Genomic DNA, 19,096 nt, shown 5'->3' with positions numbered 1-19,096 from the left:
ATTGCCATCTAGCTGTCACTGTAACTCAGTCTTCAAAAGGCCATTCCACCAGTTATTAAACCAGCTGATTCAGGATGACCAGTGAATTACATGAGCATGGGCCCATTGCCAATCTTCACTTGCTGTGAATTGAGTTCCTTGATAAGAAGCAATGTAAAACATGACAGTAGATAAGGCATTCTATAAGTCCACGGATGGTGGTTTTGCAGAAGCATTTCAGGGAAAGTAAATCCATATCCAAAGTAAGTGTGTATTCCAATAAGAAAAAAACGCTGCCCTTATTATGATGCAAGCCATCCAATACGGTCAACCTGCTACAGGCAGCTGGCTGATCACCCTGAGGAATGGTGCCACATGGGGGACTCAGTGTTGGTCTTTTGCGGCTGGCAGATTGGGCACTCAGCAAGGCCACAGCCAGATTGGCTTTGGTGAGTGCAAGTCCATATTGCTTACACCATGCATGACTTTTATCCTTGCCACCATGGCCACTTTGTTCATGAGCCCATTAGGTGATGACAGGGGTGGCTGGGGAAAGAGGGTGACTGGTACCCACAGAATAGGTCATTTTTTTCCACTTAATTATCAAAGTGTTCCTTTGCTAAGTCACCTTTTGGTGAGCATTCACATGGGACACAAATATCTTCACATTTTTGCCCACTCAGAGAGGTCTATCCAAATATTTGTCATCAATTTTCCCCAAATTTCCTTGTCATCAGTTTTCCAATCATATTCCTTCCTGACCATCCAGCCAAACCATTGGCCATAGTCCATGAATTGGTATATAACTGCATGTCTGGCTAATTATCTTTCCAAGCCAAGTGAACATCCGGGTACACTGCCTGAAGCCCTGCCCTCAGCGAGGATTTCCCTTCACCACTGTCCTTCAGGGATGTCCCAGCGAGGAACTGTGATCCTGCAGCGTCCACTTCTAGGAGGTTCCTGCATATTGTGCAGAACCATCTGTAAACCAGGATTCTCTTCCTCTGTCAACTGACTATAGGGAACTCCCCGTGAGGCCATAGATACAGGCTGAGAGAGGAAAGGTTGTATAGCAGGAGTGGGCACCATGAGCATTTGGGAGGTAAGATAGGTGGCACAATACACTTCTACTTCTTTTCCCCTTGAATTGAAGATGATCCCTGGTGCTGTGTGATCAAGTGGTTAGCTATGTCTATTACACCCACATCAAAGTTACTGCTCATATAAAGACTTTCATTTTACTTTATGGCCGCATTCTTTACCAACCTCCTGGATTTTTAAAAATTGTGCTTTGCATTGTGTTAATGTTTACTATGCTGAGGAGACCATATAATGTTGGAAAGACATGGATAAATTCATCACTGCCTTGGGGAAATATGTCTGATGAACAGGGACGAACAGTCTTGGCTTGAACACATTTCCATTGAGCAGAGAGCAGGATTTTGAGACCTGGGGGCTAGGCCAGGAGAGGAATGGATCCTGAAGGAGAAAGGAGAAGAAGGCTCTAGTAGTATGCTTCAGCCAAGGCCTGGGAAAGCTGGGAAGACCCAAGCCTGGACAGTCAGACTTACTCAGCCATCAAGTCCAAGCACTGGAGGTAGAATCGAAAGTCAGCGTAAAGAGCCCTAAATCGGAACCTGGATCCAACCAAGCGGTGGGTGAAAAGTCCTGAGCAAATCAAGGTTGTTCACGCAATTGCTGTAAAAATTCCCAAAGTGTTCCTGGTTACTTCTTGTGGACCTCAGCCTGGCTCTACTTCTCCAGGACATGCAGTAGACTATGATGCTTTAACATATAGAGGAGAGTGAAGTATAGGGCAGAGAGGAGAAGAAGCATCATTTATATTCAAAACATCACATTTTTTAGAGCCCTAAACTATTTCATTTGCTCCTGCATTTTTTTAAAATTTATTTATATTTTTGCCTGTGTTGGGTCTTCGTTTCTGTGCGAGGGCTTTCTCTAGTTATGGCAAGCGGGGGCCACTCTTCATCGCGGTGCACGGACCTCTCACTATCGTGGCCTGTCTTGTTGCGGAGCACAGGCTCCAGACGCGCAGGCTCAGTAGTTGTGGCTCACAGGCCTAGTTGCTCCACGGCATGTGGGATCTTCCCAGACCAGGGCTCGAACCCGTGTCCCCTGCATTGGCAGGCAGATTCTCAACCACTGTGCCACCAGGGAAGCCCTGCTCATGCATTTTTCACTTCTCTATAGGGCTATTTATACTTCATTCATTCATTCCTTACCTATCCCTTAAGTTATGGAGAAGATTTAAAAGGCCCTATGTAACGAAAAGAAATAATACAATGGAATTAGAAGTGGAGAATTATAAAAAAGAAAACATGAACACAAATGGAAAACTGAGACAAAGTAGAAAGACAGGGAACCATGTTTGTGTTTAATTCCTCAATATAGATGAAAACCCTCAAGAAAAATATGATGGAAGCCCATCTCGTAATATCTTAATGGGTGATAAGGTCAAAATGCAGACTAAATTGGGTTTTCAAGAGCCGAGATGTCTCATCCCAGCTCCATCACCCCCTTCCAATCAATGACGAGCCCTAGGTTTCAGTTTCCTCTCACATAAAACAATAATCATTGCTTAGTGAAAAGAGCCAAGGTTAAGAATCAGCAGTGTCTAGATCTTTCTCTGCCACCTGACCTTGGAAAATTTATTAAACCTTTCAGATCCTCAACTTTTTCATCTGTTAAATGGAAATCATGTGGAATTTAGACAATATGTGATGCATTTAGTAGAACATACCATGACATTTGCAAATGTTCTATCACGGTAGCTGTTTAAAAATAAGGTATCGAAGCAAGTGATCTTGAAGGTCTCATATAGTTTCAAATTCAGATTCTTTGAATTAACTCTTTATCATATGAAATTTTAATAACCATTACTCTTTTATCAGTGTTTGCTAGAAAAATTTATCTGTGAATCACATAACCGATTATATTCTTGGCATAACCACTAGGGAACTCAAGAAAAATAAATGCAAACTGACAGCAAAACTGACTATAAACGTTTGTAAATCCTTATAAAAGAACAGGCTGCAGATGAAAAGCTTTCCTTGGTTTCAAATGAAACTAAGTTTGAGACAAAAATTTATAAACCAAAATGCTGCAGTGTAAAGGAAAAGCACATAAGAGCTCTTTAGCTCTTATGGGAGATGATTTCTTCCATCATCTGTTTTGCAAAATACAATAATAATCCTAATAAAGAATTAATTGGAAAGCTACTTTGGATCACAAGAAATTATGACAAAAGGATAACTTTTCCAATGAATGTCATTGAAGTTTATAGGAAGAAAAACCAAACACTTTTTCTAGGGGAGATGCTGGTTTGTGGGGGGATGGGCTGAGGAATACTGGTTCAGAGAGAAGGAGTCTGCAATGAATGGTCCTGATAGCTTCTTGGATGCTGCCAGAAGAATAGAAAAAGAATTGAAGATGGAATAAAGACAGGATATACCATGTATTAAAGACCTATTTAGTGATCAAAACTGCATCAGAAGCTTCACTTTGATTTCTTACTTAAGCCTTACAATATCCTAAAAGGGTAGTTCAGTTCTTTTTAATCTAGTAGGAGGGAATCAAGATTAGAAGAATTACAAGGATTGAGTAACTGCCCAGGATTCAACTGCTGGTAGATAAGCGATAAACCATGATTAGAAAATGAGCTTGTCTGACTATAAAACTTATGCCGTTTCCCCTCTGCCAGGCTGAGAGACGGTTTCTCTTGGGAAGTCAGCTGCAAACCTATTTCAGCCGGGCTGGATTACTATTTATCACCACGACAGTAGCTGCCATCCTCATGATTGGGATACAAAGCATGTAGCTGACCAAGCACAGGGAAGAGTGTACATCTGTTCCTTTATCTCCTTGGGAGGTGCTGAGGAGGGAAGCAGCAGTGGTGAAAACCATCTGAGGCAGGGCACAAGGATGCCCGTGGATGGCATCTTACCATTCCTTTCTCTCAACTTCTCTGCAGAGAGGGGAGAGGTTACTGACAACAATAATGTTAAAAATATCTTTACAAAAACAGTATTTTTATCATTCATAGAGAACGTCTGAATATATATGGAATGTATCCACATTATTATATATATATTTATATATATTATTTATGTACACATTATTTTATTTATATGATATACCTTATTTTATATATGAATATATATAATATATAAATGTTCATATATAAAATAATGTGTATATATTATTCATACACATTATATACACATACGCTATTCTATTCCTCTTCATGGCCATAATTTGTGGTTATGAAGAGGATATGAAAACAGAGAAATCTGAAGTCTAAAGTGCTAGCAAGTGACAGACACAAACACAAACCCAGGTCACCTAACTACCTTCTGTTACAATCCCAGCACTCGCTAGAAGATGTCTGCCTGTTTTAATATAATTTGCCAGTTTCACAGGGCAATTGCAAAGCTGACTTCCTATTTGAAATTAAGATTCTTTACTTCCTCAGAAGAAAGCTTCTATATACAAAATATAATGGCATAGTAATGAGCTCCCCTGAGTGTATCAACCCTCTATGCCCACCCTCAAATATTACCCCTCTTTTGCCTCCTGTAGTGTCCAAAGTAAAAATCAACAGGAACAGTAGGTGGCTGGGAGAGCATAGAAATTGGAAGTTCAAAACAGTTGAATAACATTTAAGAATAAGTCCTTATGAATGGTGGAATCTTGGTTTAGAAATACTTCCTTTTTGGAAGAGATGCTAGGGTGGGGAGAAGGACCCTGTTATTTAGAGACAAACTGGGGACTAGGAACAACCTCTCCTTTTCAGTTTCTTGTCTTTGAAAATGTGTGATCCTGCTAAAATAATTCTCAGCCAATTGAATATCCATTGAACAAAAAACATAGATGACATTTTTTTAGATGAAGCCTCTCTATTTCGTGCTAATTATATCTGACCACCGATATCTTGAGAGCAGTGCAAGGTATTCATGGGAGGTGGATCAGAAGTTTGCTGTAAGAAATAATTTCTATCCACCTTGTATTTGCTGACAACAGATGAGAACGCAAACACAATAGGAAAATTCCTTTGGGGACTCCTGACCAATCATGTAGTAAAATGTGGAATTTGGGTACAATAATTTATTCATCTTTATTTCTTTGTTGAAGAACATTAAACATAAAAAATTGGAACATCAACGCAGTTCATCTTAGATATACAAAATTATAGAAGTGGAGAAAAGAAAACATCTATGGCAATGATTCTGAACTAGTACGGAAACTGAAACATTGCTTGATCTCAAATTACTTCTTTTAAATCAACTTGGGAAATGACATAACCATACTTAATTCCTCCGAGAAGAATTGTTTAGTTCCAACCATCTGCTAAATTAAGCAGCAGTGATTATAATGAACATTTACAACAGACCTGATACAAAAGGGGATAATAACTTTATGCATAAGACAAAGTCCTGGGAGGCTACTGCAATCTCAAAGATGAAGATGGAAATTAGGAGAACAGATTTTACAGTGTACTGGAACTCTAGGAGTGGTGACGGTCAAAGTGCAATATCACATTTCCTTAAATTTTGATTTCATTTTAGGAAAAATGGTCACCAAATTCTATCAAACTACCAGTTTTCCAGATTTTTCTTTTACCACGTCTCATCAGATCACTAGTTTTTCTTTTTCCTGGTGGTAACGGAGATTTTGTTTTCTTGTTTATTGTCCCTTCCTCTGGGCAGGTACAAAAGTTTTCAGCATAACTTCTAACAAATGTAAGAAGACCAAAAAGTTAAAATAGCTGGTCTCCTAAGGACCAATAACCCTGAAAGATGTGTCATTAATGAGTCTAGCAGTTTTCTTCTTTGGTCCTTGAGTGGATGTTCAATGTTTCTGCAATTTTCTGGCAGTGTTTATTTATGCGTGCGGGTCCACACACATTTTCCATGAAACTAGTTGCCTCAGACTAGTATTATTCAGGTGAAATAGTAATAATAATAATAAGTTTTTCGGCCTTGCCTGCCCTAGAATGTTGCCTATGTTTATTCTTCAACCAGAGAAACTGTTTTCATAGCACAGGATCACATTATTAAATATTAGTAGGGACTCCTCATCAAAAAAGAAAAAAAAAATTTGTATTTGCACGTGGCTCCAAGTTCACAGAAAATAAAATGCCTTAGAAGTTCTTTTCCTTCCAAATGCCAACAGAGCTAATATGATAGGGGCACTAAGGCATCTGGGAGAGAGCTAAGTGATGTTTTAGATTTTCAAAGACATAGTTCTGATTGTGTTGCTGCTTCCACCACCGACAGGATTTGAAAGCTTGAGAACAGGGGAACCTCCCTCTCCTTCCTCACGCACACGCCCACTGCCGTGGAAGATATTATTTATGAGTCTTCACACTAGTCTCACTCATGAAATGCCTTCCCTGAACTTTACAGTCTATGGAACAAAGAGGTCTGGAAATTGATTAAAGGCACTAATTATTGTAGTTGCATTTAGAGGTGTGATTGACAGGGCAGATCCCAGGGAAAACACAAATAGTCTCTCCTACTCTAGCAACTGCTCATATGTTAATTTACTAGAATTAAACATGTTCAGATTACATAATGCGAATAATATTCAGTTTAGGAATACTAGTGAGGTTAATAAACACAGAGGTCTTAAAGGGCCTTTCTTTTTTTTATATCACTAATTGTACCTAGCGGAGTCTTTAACAAGGCTTTCTTCTTCTTTCTTAATGCCATTTTGTAGGGATATTGGGATGATTCATTTCAAATAATATTGAACTCTGTGAAACCCAAAGACCCATGAGAAAATGTTTGCCCATCACCCATTCATTTATCCATCCATCCATCCATCCATCCATCCATCCATTTATCCATCCATCTCCTAAACATTTATTCACTCACCATATATTTCTTAAATCACTACCATGTTTCAGGCACATAGTGAGCAAGAAAGATATAGTTTCTGCCCTCATGTGGCTTATATTCAAAATAGAAAAGACAGAATATTGAAAAGAATGATTGATCAGGTATTTTTGACAGACACTGTGTTAGGTTCGGCAAAGAGGCAAAGATTTCCCTCGGATGTCACTCCCAAGGATTTAATATCCTAGGCACATGGCCTCCTAGCCTTTCTAAAGTTTCCCACATTCCAGTAGTGACTCTGAGGCAGAAGTCTCCAGACCCGAGAGACCACATGGGCTAGTCCAGCTTATGTCTCTGTGGTAACCAGGGAGGACAGATGCCCGACTTAATGATGAGCAGGAGTGGCAAGAAGAGGGCAGTGCCCAGTGAAAATGCTGGCAGTGTGCCAAAGCCACACAGATGATCATTATTTTTACAGAAAGATACAGTATGCCTCACGTGAGAAATGTTAAACTGAATACAATTCCACTTGCTTCAATGGCAGGTGACAAGGATTTTTACCTGCTCTTTCAGTGAGGCTAACTAGAGAAGCAGTGAATGCACATCAGCCAAAGAGGAGGAAATAGGTGACACAGTGATTCTGGATCACCCTCACCTCTAGAGGCCACAGCCATCTGGGGGTTTGGCTTCCTCCCTGGGCCGTCACAAGGAAGTGCTTGTAGGATCCACAAACCTTCTATTCATTTCCCAGGCTGTGGGTTCTCTCCCTGCCTCTCCCTGTGGTTGCAAATGCTGCTCTGGAAGACAGCAATACAATTGCAAGTTAACAGGCATGTACAATCTACTTTACTGTTTGTAGACTAAAATTTGTCTTTCTACCTCAGCCTTCCCAATAGGTGTTCCATGTTGAACTAGCTCTTCAATTTTGAGGCAGTATTTGCACTGTCTTGAAGAAGAACCAGGTTCATAGCCGAGTGCATCTTCTGGAAATGAATGCATTCAATGAATTATTTATCGAGACTCTTGGGTATATTACTGCTGCCTTGACAATAGCTTTAGCTTTTGAGTGAATTATGGGGTCTAGGGTACTGGCCCCAGAGAATGTCTTAGGAGGTCAGGAAAGTAATATGTTTTATAACATCACTAGGGTAACTGCAAGAGGTGTGAGAGAACTGGTGGATTTAAAGAGTTGCTTCTTCAGACAGCTTAAGTTTTCATTTTCTATGCCAGGTTTATGTCAAAAATGATATTTTGGCAGTGAAATAACAGAATAACTAAAGCAACTAGCTAAAATGTGGGAATTCAGTCAATTCAGTGACTTAGGATCAGGTAGACAAAATAACTCATTTTTAAAAAATAATATTTGAAGGGAAAGATATTTCTGGATGTTTTATTCAACTCTGCATGTATACATAGCATAAATAAGTATTTTATTAGGATGTAGATAACTTGCAGCAACTGATCAGGTACATACAAAGTTAAAAACAGATGTTTTATTGAAAGCCATAGATTGTTTGCAAACTTGAACTCTCTTTACCTTAGATCTGCCCTTACTTAAAGATCTAACACACTTTATATTTCTGTATTTTAGATAAAACTAAGAGCATAGACCTATGACTTCCAGCTCTGCCACGTCACATAGAATTATGAAAATATTTCACTTATCTAGTCTTCATTTTGTGATCCAGTGACAAAATAATCAGGTGTTTGTGTGATAGAGCAGCAATAATAAGAGTTCTTTGTTTCTATGATTCTGCCCCTACTCACTCTGTGATAAATTGATACCTTCTCACAAGGGCTTGTAAATGTAGAGCTCCTGACTAAGACAGGACATTCTGCCATTCTGGTCACTTCTCTGATCATCCCAATGATGTCTCCTGTCCCTCAAAAGTCTAGTGTTTGGTCCCACATCTGGTTGGTCTTGCTTGTGGCTCAGACCATTGTGTGTCCCATTCTTGTTCCATCCTGCACCAGCTCTCACACCAGATGTGGAAAGTTGACTTAACATCAACCTGAACCACATGTATTCATATGGGCCCCAAGGTCTTGCTGCTTTATGCTGTCAGTATCTCACAGATCTGTGGCAATGTGATTCTCATTTTATTATTATTTTTTAAAATTCCATGCCCCTTGCCCTAGATCTCCACAGCTCTATTGAGGGCTGGGAGCTGATCTGGAGGATTCAGCACACCCTGCCTAACACTGTTTCTCTGACACTTTCATTCTCCAGTGACTATTGCTTGAACATGTATGTGCTTAGCATTGTGCTGGGTGCTGGAAATAGAGTTTTGAGCAAGACAGACACAGTTTCTGTCCTAAGGGGGCTTAGAGTCTAATGGGGGTGACAGGTGCAAACAAGTAAATCAATCAATAAATTATTGTTTAAAGATAGATATTGAAGAAATAATTACAAATGTAAGGGATGTTGCAAAATGGGAAGTAAAGAGTGGTATGAAAGGTTATATTGACGGGAAACTAAACAACCTCAGAGGGTCAGGAAAGGATTCCTGAGGAAGTAACATTTAGGCTGAGATCTGAGAGCAGAGAAGGAATTAAATAAGTAAGTGGCCGTGGGAAAAATTGGAGGAAAAGCAAGGGTGCCTCAGCCATGTTCAAAAATGATATTCTGGCAGTGAAATAATTAACAGAATAACTAAAACAACTAGCTAAAACGTGAGAATTCAGTATATTCAGTGATTTAGGATCAGGAAAATGTGTGAAGACCCTGCATTCCCAGAGATCAAACCCCATTTGAAGAGGTCAAATGAGAGCACTGTGTTTTCTTTAATGAGGCTGGAAAGACCAATGAAAACCAGATCAAGGGGGGCCTTGTAAGTCACAGGAAAAGGCTTGACTTTTATTCTAAGATAATGAGAAACACTGAAAGCTTGATTAAAAATATTTTAAATTATTAAATATTCTAAAAGGACAAAATAATGTAAAAAAAAAAATACATTAGATACCTCTGTAGTCATCATCGAGCCTAGTATTTTGCATTTGCCTCACAGGGTTTGAAGAAATAAAATATTTCACTTCAGCTAAAATCCCGGACTCATGTCACTTCTTCCTCCCTATCTTTCTAGATAACCACTATCCTGAAGTTGGAGTATATCAGTCCTATGTAATGATGTAGTATCTAGTGAAGCTCAAAAAGTGCAATCCCCATGACCTTGCGATTTGTCTTTTAGGTATCTATTTTAGAGACCTCACATATATGCACAAGAGACATTTTCAAGAAACTTAATCACAGCATTTTTTATTGCAATGAAAAAGTGGGACTAACATAATAGTCCTCAGTAGAGGGGTAAATAAAGAAACCCTGGTTTAGTCATACAGTGGAACCCTGTTCATGAGTTGAATAAAAGTGCCTTGGAGCTTATGAATTGTTGAGGATAACATTTAAAAAATAAGATGTTTAGTTAGAAAGGCAAGTTCCAAAGGAATATCTAGTATATAGTTCATGTATAAAAAATTTAAATACATAAATAAAATGGTATCTATTATTTATGGAAGCAAATATATATAGTGAAAATATAAAAAACATTCAAGCTTCTAAGCAGAGAGATATACAGTAGAAATTGCATTTTATAAGCTCAGTCTGGCTACAGTTTTAAGAATGCAATCACAAGGGTATACCAGTAGAGTATATTGCAATATATTACTATATTATAGTCAAGTAGTTGAACAATAACTGGAACTTTGATTAGGGAGCAATGTAGACAGATTCTAGAGCTATTAGAAGGTAGAATTTTTAGGATACGTGTTTGGCTATGAGGGTGTGAAGGGTGGAAAGGAGGCAAGTGACTTATAAGTTTCTGGCTTGAGTAACTTGGTCACTTGTGCTTCTATTTACTGATGCAGGGAACAAGGATTGCATTGACAGCTCTGGGAATGAGCGGAGGTCATAAATCCAGTGTTTGAAAATTGAATTGGGGTTGCTTTCTTCAACTAGAGAAGTCAGGGATAGATGGGAAATGGACCTGATGGTCAATAGAGAATTCCGAAATGGAGATAAAGTTTGAGCATCCTCAGCATATACAATGGGAGGTCATTCAATTTGTAAGAGTAGGTAGAATTGATTAGACACACGGGATGAGAAGAAAAGATGGCCTAGGACTGAGCCCTGAGAGACATTAAAATGTAGTGCTGTCAATGGAGGCTGAGAGGAAGAGGCCATAGAAATACGGGGGGAAAAGAGATGGGAGAGAATATGGAATCAGAGAAGCCAAGGAAGCAAATTATTTCCAGAAAAAGGGAGCAGCTAACAATTTTGAATGCTGATGATACTTCAAGCAAGAGAAGGGATGAAAAGTTGGATTTGGGGATTTGCTCTGTTGGATTTTGCTCTATAGAAGTCATTAGTGATATAAAAGTGAGCATATTCAGGAGAATGGTTGTGCTGAAAGCCATTTGGGGTGGGTTGAGAAGTAAATGGAGGAGTAGAAGTGGAGATAAGCAAGAGGAAGCGACATCTTATATGAGTAGTTTGGGAAGGAAAGGACAACCATGGGTAAGAACTGGGGGACTAGGAAGCTAGGGTGAAAGGAATAATTGTTTTGTTTTTGTACATTTGTTTCTTTAAGATGAGGCAAATTTGAACGTGTTTAAATGCTGCTGGGAAAGATTCAGTAAGGAGGAAGAGACTGAAGATATAGAAAAAGGAGAAGATAACCAATGGGTGAGTTTCCCCAAAGAAGGTGAAATTCAAAGCATTCTACAATGATTTATTGTTGAATTAATTGATGCATGAATAGGAAGAAGGATGTCATTTCTCCAGAAACAGCAGTAAAGCATTAAAAAAATGGCCGTGGTCATCAATAGGTTTACTGATTTGGGTAGCAGTGAGCTGAGGGTTTTGATACCTGATCACTTCTGTTATCTCTCTGAGGTAGGAAGTGAAACCATCTGCCGAGAGAAAGGAGAGGGAGGGGTAGGACTTAGAGGTTTTAGGTGAGCAGAGTTTGCAAAAGTTGTGGAGTGTTGGAATGAATTCTGGATCAGGAAACAACATAGGATTTCTGTCACTTTTTAGTTCCAAGTTGAGGTTGGAAATTGTGAATTCATGGTGGTGCATTGTCCTTGGACCACACTTGTGTATCTACGCTCTATTCCCTTTGGATTAATTCTTTCACAAGAGTCTCCTCATTTCTTCCTACAGACTCCCCTTCCAGGTGTGCCACACATGTCTGAATTTACAGTCAATATAAGGCATAGGTCAGTTTCAAGGAGCCAATGCTGTTTTCTTAAACTATGTCCAGCATATTTGAAAGAACCTTATACAATGGCAATATTCTAAGGCTTAGCTATCTGTAACTGTGTCAGAAGCATTCATGGACTCCCAGATTTGTTGGGTTTTTAAGCCCTGAAGGAAGAATTGGGTATTTAACATTTTAGCTCTCTATAAATGACAATGTGAGAATAAAGAGTTCCATTTTTCACGGACAATTTATATAGTCTGTGACACAGGTTTCATCAACCCTGGACTGGAAATACAGAACCTGTGGTGTGCCTTCTTAAGTGTGGCAATGTTTATGTTATGCAAATTTTTATTGTTGTTGTCATTTGGTCATAGTCTTAGTTTGGGAAAATGTCATAAGTATTCAGAAGTCTGGGAACACTGCAGAATATTCTCATATGGTTACTGTGGTCCGATTGAGTCAGCAGCATATTGACACACATTCGCTTTTCCATAGATTCAAAAGAACCAATGTTTTCTTTTTAAAAGTGACCTCATTTTCCATCGTAAACGTCTCTACTCTAAGGCCTGGTGAGAGAATTCCTTGGAAACCAAAGAACATTTAGTCATTTAATGTGTATATGGGTGTTTTTCTCTTTAATTTATGGAGTCCTTTGAGCGAGTAAATTAAAAAGTGGTGTGTTGGTATTCCACAGTTTGTCATTTTTGAGGCGAGTTTATTTCATAAGCAAGTCTATAATTTAAACAGTGTTCATGATCTTCTATGAAACTTTTAGTTATATCTATGCCATGCAAACTGGTTGAACCGTTTTCACACGATTTTGATCAGAAGGGTATAGAGCAGTAGAATGATCACCAGTTGTGGAATAAGAACTCTTGGGTTCCACTTCTAACTCTGCTACTAACAAATATAATCTCGAGTAACTCTTTATCTGAGCTCCAGTTTCCTGACCTGTGAAAAGAGGAGTTTTATTAGGTGATTCTTAAAATATTTTCTAGATCTTAATCTCAGTTTTAGAAGTTGACACAGCTGTTTGGCAGCATGAAAAAAAAAAGGCTAAACATTGTTAATTCTTATATGGTGCAATTAAAAATGTGCATGTTCAAGCCTGGGGTTTAAGTTCATAGGATTTATTCATTCATGCATATTTTTTTTAAAACATCTTTATTGGAGTATAATTGCTTCACAATGGTGTGTTAGTTTGTGCTTTATAACAAAGTGAATCAGCTATACATATACATATATCCCCATATCTCCTCCCTCTTGCGTCTCCCTCCCTCCCACCCCTCTAGGTGGTCACAAAGCACCGAGCTGATCTCCCTGTGCTATGCGGCTGCGTCCCACTAGCTATTTATTTTACATTTGGTAGTGTATATATGTCCATGCCACTCTCTCACTTCGTCCCAGCTTACCCTTCCCCCTCCCCGTGTCCTCAAGTCCATTCTCTACATCTGCATCTTTATTCCTGTCCTATCCCTAGGTTCTTCATAAACTTTTTTTTTTTTTAGATTCCATATATATGTGCTAACATACAGTATTTGTTTTTCTCTTTCTGACTTACTTCACTCTGTATGACAGACTCTAGGTCCATCCACCTCACTACAAATAACTCAATTTCATTTCTTTTTATGGCTGAGTAATATTCCATTGTATATATGTGCCACATCTTTATCCATTCATCTGTCAATGGATACTTAGGTTGCTTCCGTGTCCTGGCTATTGTAAATAGAGCTGCAATGAACATTGTGGTACATGTCTCTTTTTGCATTACGATTTTCTCAGGGTATATGCCCAGTAGTGGGATTGCTGGGTCGTATGGTAGTTCTATTTTTAGTTTTTTAAGGAACCTCCATACTGTTCTCCATAGTGGCTGTATCAATTTACATTCCCACCAACAGTGCAAGAGAGTTCGCTTTTCTCCACACCCTCTCCAGCATTTAATGTTTGTAGATTTTTTGATGATGACCATTCTGACAGTGTGAGGTGATACCTCATTGTAGTTTTGATTTGCATTTCTCTGATGATTAGTGATGTTGAGCATTCTTTCATTCATGCGTATTTTTATTCAATAATGAGCATCAGAAATTTGCTGGACAATGATGAATAAGAAACGTACCCGTCCGCAGGTGGTTCACATTGATGCATGGTACAGATATGTCAGCAGGTTATTGGAACAAATATGATAAGTGATCCTGCTATAATGTCTACATAATGTTCAGAACTTTCAATTCCCATGGATACCACTCTGGTCCAAGCTACCATTATGTCAATACCTCATCTAGACTGTTGTAAGAACCTCCTTATTGCTCTCCTTACTTCCATTCCTGTCCCATTCCAACTTATTCTCAAAAGGCAGCAAAAAGCAACATATTAAAAATATAAATTTAGTCATGGCACTTCCATTCTTGGATCCTCCACTGACTTCCCATTGTATCTCAAATGAAATACAAGAATTGGCATGATCTGCCCCTCCCTACATCTCCAACCTCATCATGGTGCTTTACCTCTTGGTCCTAAAGTCAGCCATGCTGGGTCAAGTTCTCATTCTTCAGGTTTCAATTCGGAGATCTTCATCTCAGAATGATTTCTGTTACCATCTAAATAGATTGTACATCCTCACTTCTTTTTCTGTTTCACTACCACTTGCTCTTATTTTTCACAGCACTTACAGCAATATTTAACTTGATAATATTTTATTCCCTTATTTATTGTTTAACTCGCCCACTAGAATGACATCTCCATACGGGCAAGGAATTTGTCAGTTTTACTCACTTAGCATCTAGCATAGTCCTTATTGTATAGCTCATTAAATATTACTTGAAAAAAAAACCAGTCCAATTATTATGACTTTTTCTGTTTTGCAACCTGAAAATATCAAGGAAATGGAAACAGAAGACATTCTTTGACATTTGTTATCAATGATGTGTCTAACAGTTACCAATTATGCGAAGATTGGCATGATTACAATAATATTTTGCAATTTGTAGTATTATCACATTCTTTGTTTTTTTAAAACAAGGCATCTATGAAGAACCATGAAAAGAGAAATTCTTTTTTTTTTTAATTTTACACATGTGTGCATGTGTGTGTGTGTGTGTGTGTGTGTGTGTGTTTACATAGTGAATTTTGGGGTGGGGTGATGCTCCGTGGTTTTTGTTTTTTGTTTTTTGTTTTTTAAAGACAGTGAAATAGAGAGAAAGTCTTTTTTATTTATTTATGGCTGTGTTGGGTCTCCGTTTCTGTGCGAGGGCTTTCTCTAGTTGCGGCAAGTGGGGGCCACTCTTCATTGCGGTGCACGGGCTTCTCACCATCGCGGCCTCTCTTGTTGTGGAGCACAGGCTCCAGATGCGCAGGCTCAGCAGTTGTGGCTCACGGGCCCAGTTGCTCCGTGGCATGTGGGATCTTCCCAGACCAGGGCTCAAACCTGTGTCCCCTGCATTGGCAGGCAGACTCTCAACCACTGCGCCACCAGGGAAGCCCCAGAGAAATTCTTAATCGAACTAAGTCAAGTTCTATTTAAGTACTTATTCATACAGCAAGTTTTGGAAGAGTTTTAATTAGTAATGGGCTTAACGACTGTCTAACAATGTTTCACACCATTCAGCGTTCACTCTTATACTGTTAACAAGATAAACAATAATTGTATTATTCCTTCTTATTAATTTTTCACTCATAAAAGCCTAAGTACTAATATGCTGGTAAATAGCATCAATTCTCGTGTGCAATAATTTACTTACTTTTTGGTCTTTCCTATTACATTGTGATCTTATTTATTTTTACATAAGATTGAATATCAGGTCATGATGATAAATCTTATGTTTATAATTAATTAATAAAGGGAAGGAAGGAAATATAAAAATAATAAAGTAATTTTTCACTTATATAGCCATTTGAAATTAATAAAAACTTGTGAGTGATACAAATGAAATTATTATGAAATATGGCTATAGATAGTTCAAATTTTATAGCAAAGTATTTATTTTCCATAGTAGATAATACAATAGGCTACTTAGACTCTATTAATACAGAGCTGTCTCTTTTTTTGTGTTATTCTCACTTCCTGGAATATTCGTAGTTCTCCTTTGAAGACCCACTACGTCTCTAGAATTCTTAGTATATAAGAATCTATCACAAAACAGGTAGCTAATAAAATTTTGTTGACATGAAGTGAAATATTTCTCCAAATTATTAAGTCCTACAGTGCTTATACTCTATGCCATATGAATTATCAAAACAGATCTGAATTCTATTTTGTGTTTTAAAAATAGGATAATCACTAACATTTTGTTATTTACAGTTAAATTTTATTTAGTTTTTGGATAGGTAATATGCACACACAGGTTATGCTTTAAGGGAAATGGAACCACTATTAATAATCTTGACATGCTCTCTTTCTTTTTAGTCTTTTTTCTAGGTATATTTAATTTGTTAAGGTCATACCATAATATAAGGTTTTGTTGTTTGTACTTAATGTGTTGTAAATATTTTCACAGTGCTTTTTAATAGCTACAAAATATTCTGTCTACAGTTATATCTTATTTACTGTTATGCTATTTTAAAGTACCTGGATTATTTCCACTCTATGTTAATATAAACCACGCTGTGACTAATATCTTGTGGTGTATATCTTTGTCTGCATTTTCTTCCCATTGCACCTCATGATAGGGATATTTTTATGCATTTTGAGATGTGTTGAAATAGCATTTAAAAAATTAGACAACTTTTAATAATAGCTAAATTTACTATGAATACTTCAGGCATATTTTCTCATAACTCCCTTTGGGTAGATACTATTATTATTCATCACTTAAAACCATTGGAGAGCTCAAGTAATGCAGCCAAGGCCACATAGCTAGTTTGTGTTAGAACCAGGTCTTCAGCATAGTTTTTTCTGACTATAAGGATATACAATCTGAGTTGGCTTGCTTGGCTACCATAACAAAATACCAGAGACCAGGTGAGTGAACAACAGAAATTTATTTTCTCCCATTTCCGGAGGCTGGAAGCTCAAGGTCAAGGTTTGGTGTTCCAAGTTCTCTCTCCTTGGCTTGCAGCTGGCTGCCTTCTCACTGTGTCCTCACATGGTCTTTCCTCTGTGCATACATGCTGTGTTCTAATCTCTTTTTCTCTTAAGGATACCAGTCGTACTGGATTAGGGCCTTCCCAATAAAACCTCATTTTACCGTAATTACCTCTTTAAAGGCCCTATTTCCAAACACAGTTATATTCTGAGCTACTTGGGATTAGGACTTCAACATACAAGTTTTGGAGGGACACATTTCAGCTCATAACATCATCCTGTATAATAAATAACATTTTCCTAAAGCAACAATCTACCTTACACTCAGTAGTGAAATGTCATTTCTTTTACAGTGTAGAATAAAAGAAAATATTTTATTTTTTAATTAAAAAATGTCTTTTGTTTTTAATTTTTCTGGAACTTCTAGATTAAACAATTTGACATAAAACAACAACAGCAAAAAGAACTATAGCAAACAGGAGGAAACAAAATTACTGTTATATGCAGATGATATGACTATACAACTAGAACTACACCCCACCCAAAATTAACAATAAAGCTCTTCAAATATTGAGGTATTCTTTAAAGTCTTAGGTATACAATATTCAAAACCAATAATTCTTCTATTGTTAATTAAAAGAATGTTGTTCTAACAACAGTAATTGCACTGTAGAAATTTTTTTAATAAAATATACATACAAAAGAGTACATATAACCTGTATATATTGTTTAAAGTATAACAAAACACATACACTCCACATCAGCTTAAGAAATGGAAACAACACACTTCCCTAAATGTCTGTCTGTCCTTTCAGGCTCCAAGATGTAATCAGACTTCTGATGTATTTACCACCTCTTTCCTTTTTAAAAAAAAAAAAGTTTTCTCATATCAGTGTATATCACTAAGCCATATATTTTCTATTTTGACTATTTTAGCACTTTATGTAAGTGGAGTAAGTCTGTGTATCCTCTTCTGTGAGAAGTTTTTTCATTTGACATGTTTTTGAGATTTATCTGTGCTGTTTTCTAAAGCTGTAGTGTATTCATTTTTATTGCAGTCTAGTATTCCATGATATAAAAATACTACCGTTTATTTATCCATTTTCCTATCTAAGGATGTTCAGAGTTGCCACTTTTTTAAGATATAAATAATGCTGCTATGAAGGTTTGTGTTTCTTAGGATACATGTTTAAGAATATTCTAGGGCAGTGGCTTTTAAACTGTTTTGACTCCCAACCTCAGTAAAGAATTCATTTGACATTGTAGTGCAGTACACAGACAAGCACATACAAACACCCACACATGTATATGCACATATAACTAAAACAATATTTTTACAAAATAATAATACATGCAGTGCTCACTGACATTTTCTATTCTATTCTATTTTTAAAATGCTGGTGGTGGACCAAAAAATTGATTTTATGGTACCAAAATATCTCTTTTAAAAGCAGTAAAGAATAATATGGAATTTTACTCCATATTAATAATGTGGAATGCTTCATATTATTCTCCAGGAGAAGGATGGCTTTAAAATTCTACTAATATGGTAAAACTTTCTTTAAATCCATTTTAATCATATCTGTTCTTTTCTCAAAGTCCCTCTTTTTTTAAAAAATTTATTTATTTATTTATTTATTTTTTGCTGCGTTGGGTCTGTTGCTGCGTGCGGGCTTTCTCTGGTTGCAGCGAGGGGGGGCTACTCTTCGTTGCGGTGCGCGGGCTTCTCACTGTGGTGGCTTCTCTTGTTGCGGAGCACGGGCTCTAGGCGTGCGGGATTCAGTAGTGTGGCTCATGGGCTCTCTTAGAGCACAGGCTCAGTACTTGTGGCGCATGGGCTTAGTTGCTCCATGGCATGTGGGATCTTCCCAGACCAGGGCTTGAACCCGTATCCCCTGCATTCGCAGGCGGATTCTTAATGACTGTGCCACCAGGGAAGTCCTCAGTGCCTCTTAATCTCGAAAATATTACATCATCCACTTCCCTCCTCTTGCTCTAATCAGTTTTTCCTGCCTCTTTCTATTTCTAGTGTTGATCCACCA

At 37.8% G+C, this 19,096-nt stretch overlaps 1 protein-coding gene across 3 annotated transcripts in view; it reads left to right on the top strand.

The window, feature by feature from the left end:
- Positions 1 to 19,096, top strand: part of TMTC2 (transmembrane O-mannosyltransferase targeting cadherins 2) — a 900,074-nt gene that overhangs the window by 433,275 nt on the left and 447,703 nt on the right. Inside the window, exon 12 of one of the 3 annotated variants that reach the window (XM_057556841.1) lies at positions 11,420 to 11,511. The exons of the other annotated variants lie outside the window; for them this stretch is intronic. Coding sequence (XP_057412824.1) covers positions 11,420 to 11,434 — 15 coding nt within the window. The 3' untranslated portion in view covers positions 11,435 to 11,511. Of the gene's footprint in view, positions 1 to 11,419; positions 11,512 to 19,096 lie in introns of those variants that run through there. 3 annotated transcript variants of the gene reach the window in all.

Source organism: Balaenoptera acutorostrata, chromosome 11, assembly GCF_949987535.1.
Source record: "Balaenoptera acutorostrata chromosome 11, mBalAcu1.1, whole genome shotgun sequence".
Lineage (NCBI taxonomy): Eukaryota > Metazoa > Chordata > Mammalia > Artiodactyla > Balaenopteridae > Balaenoptera > Balaenoptera acutorostrata.
This window is presented reverse-complemented; position numbering and strand designations above follow the sequence as displayed.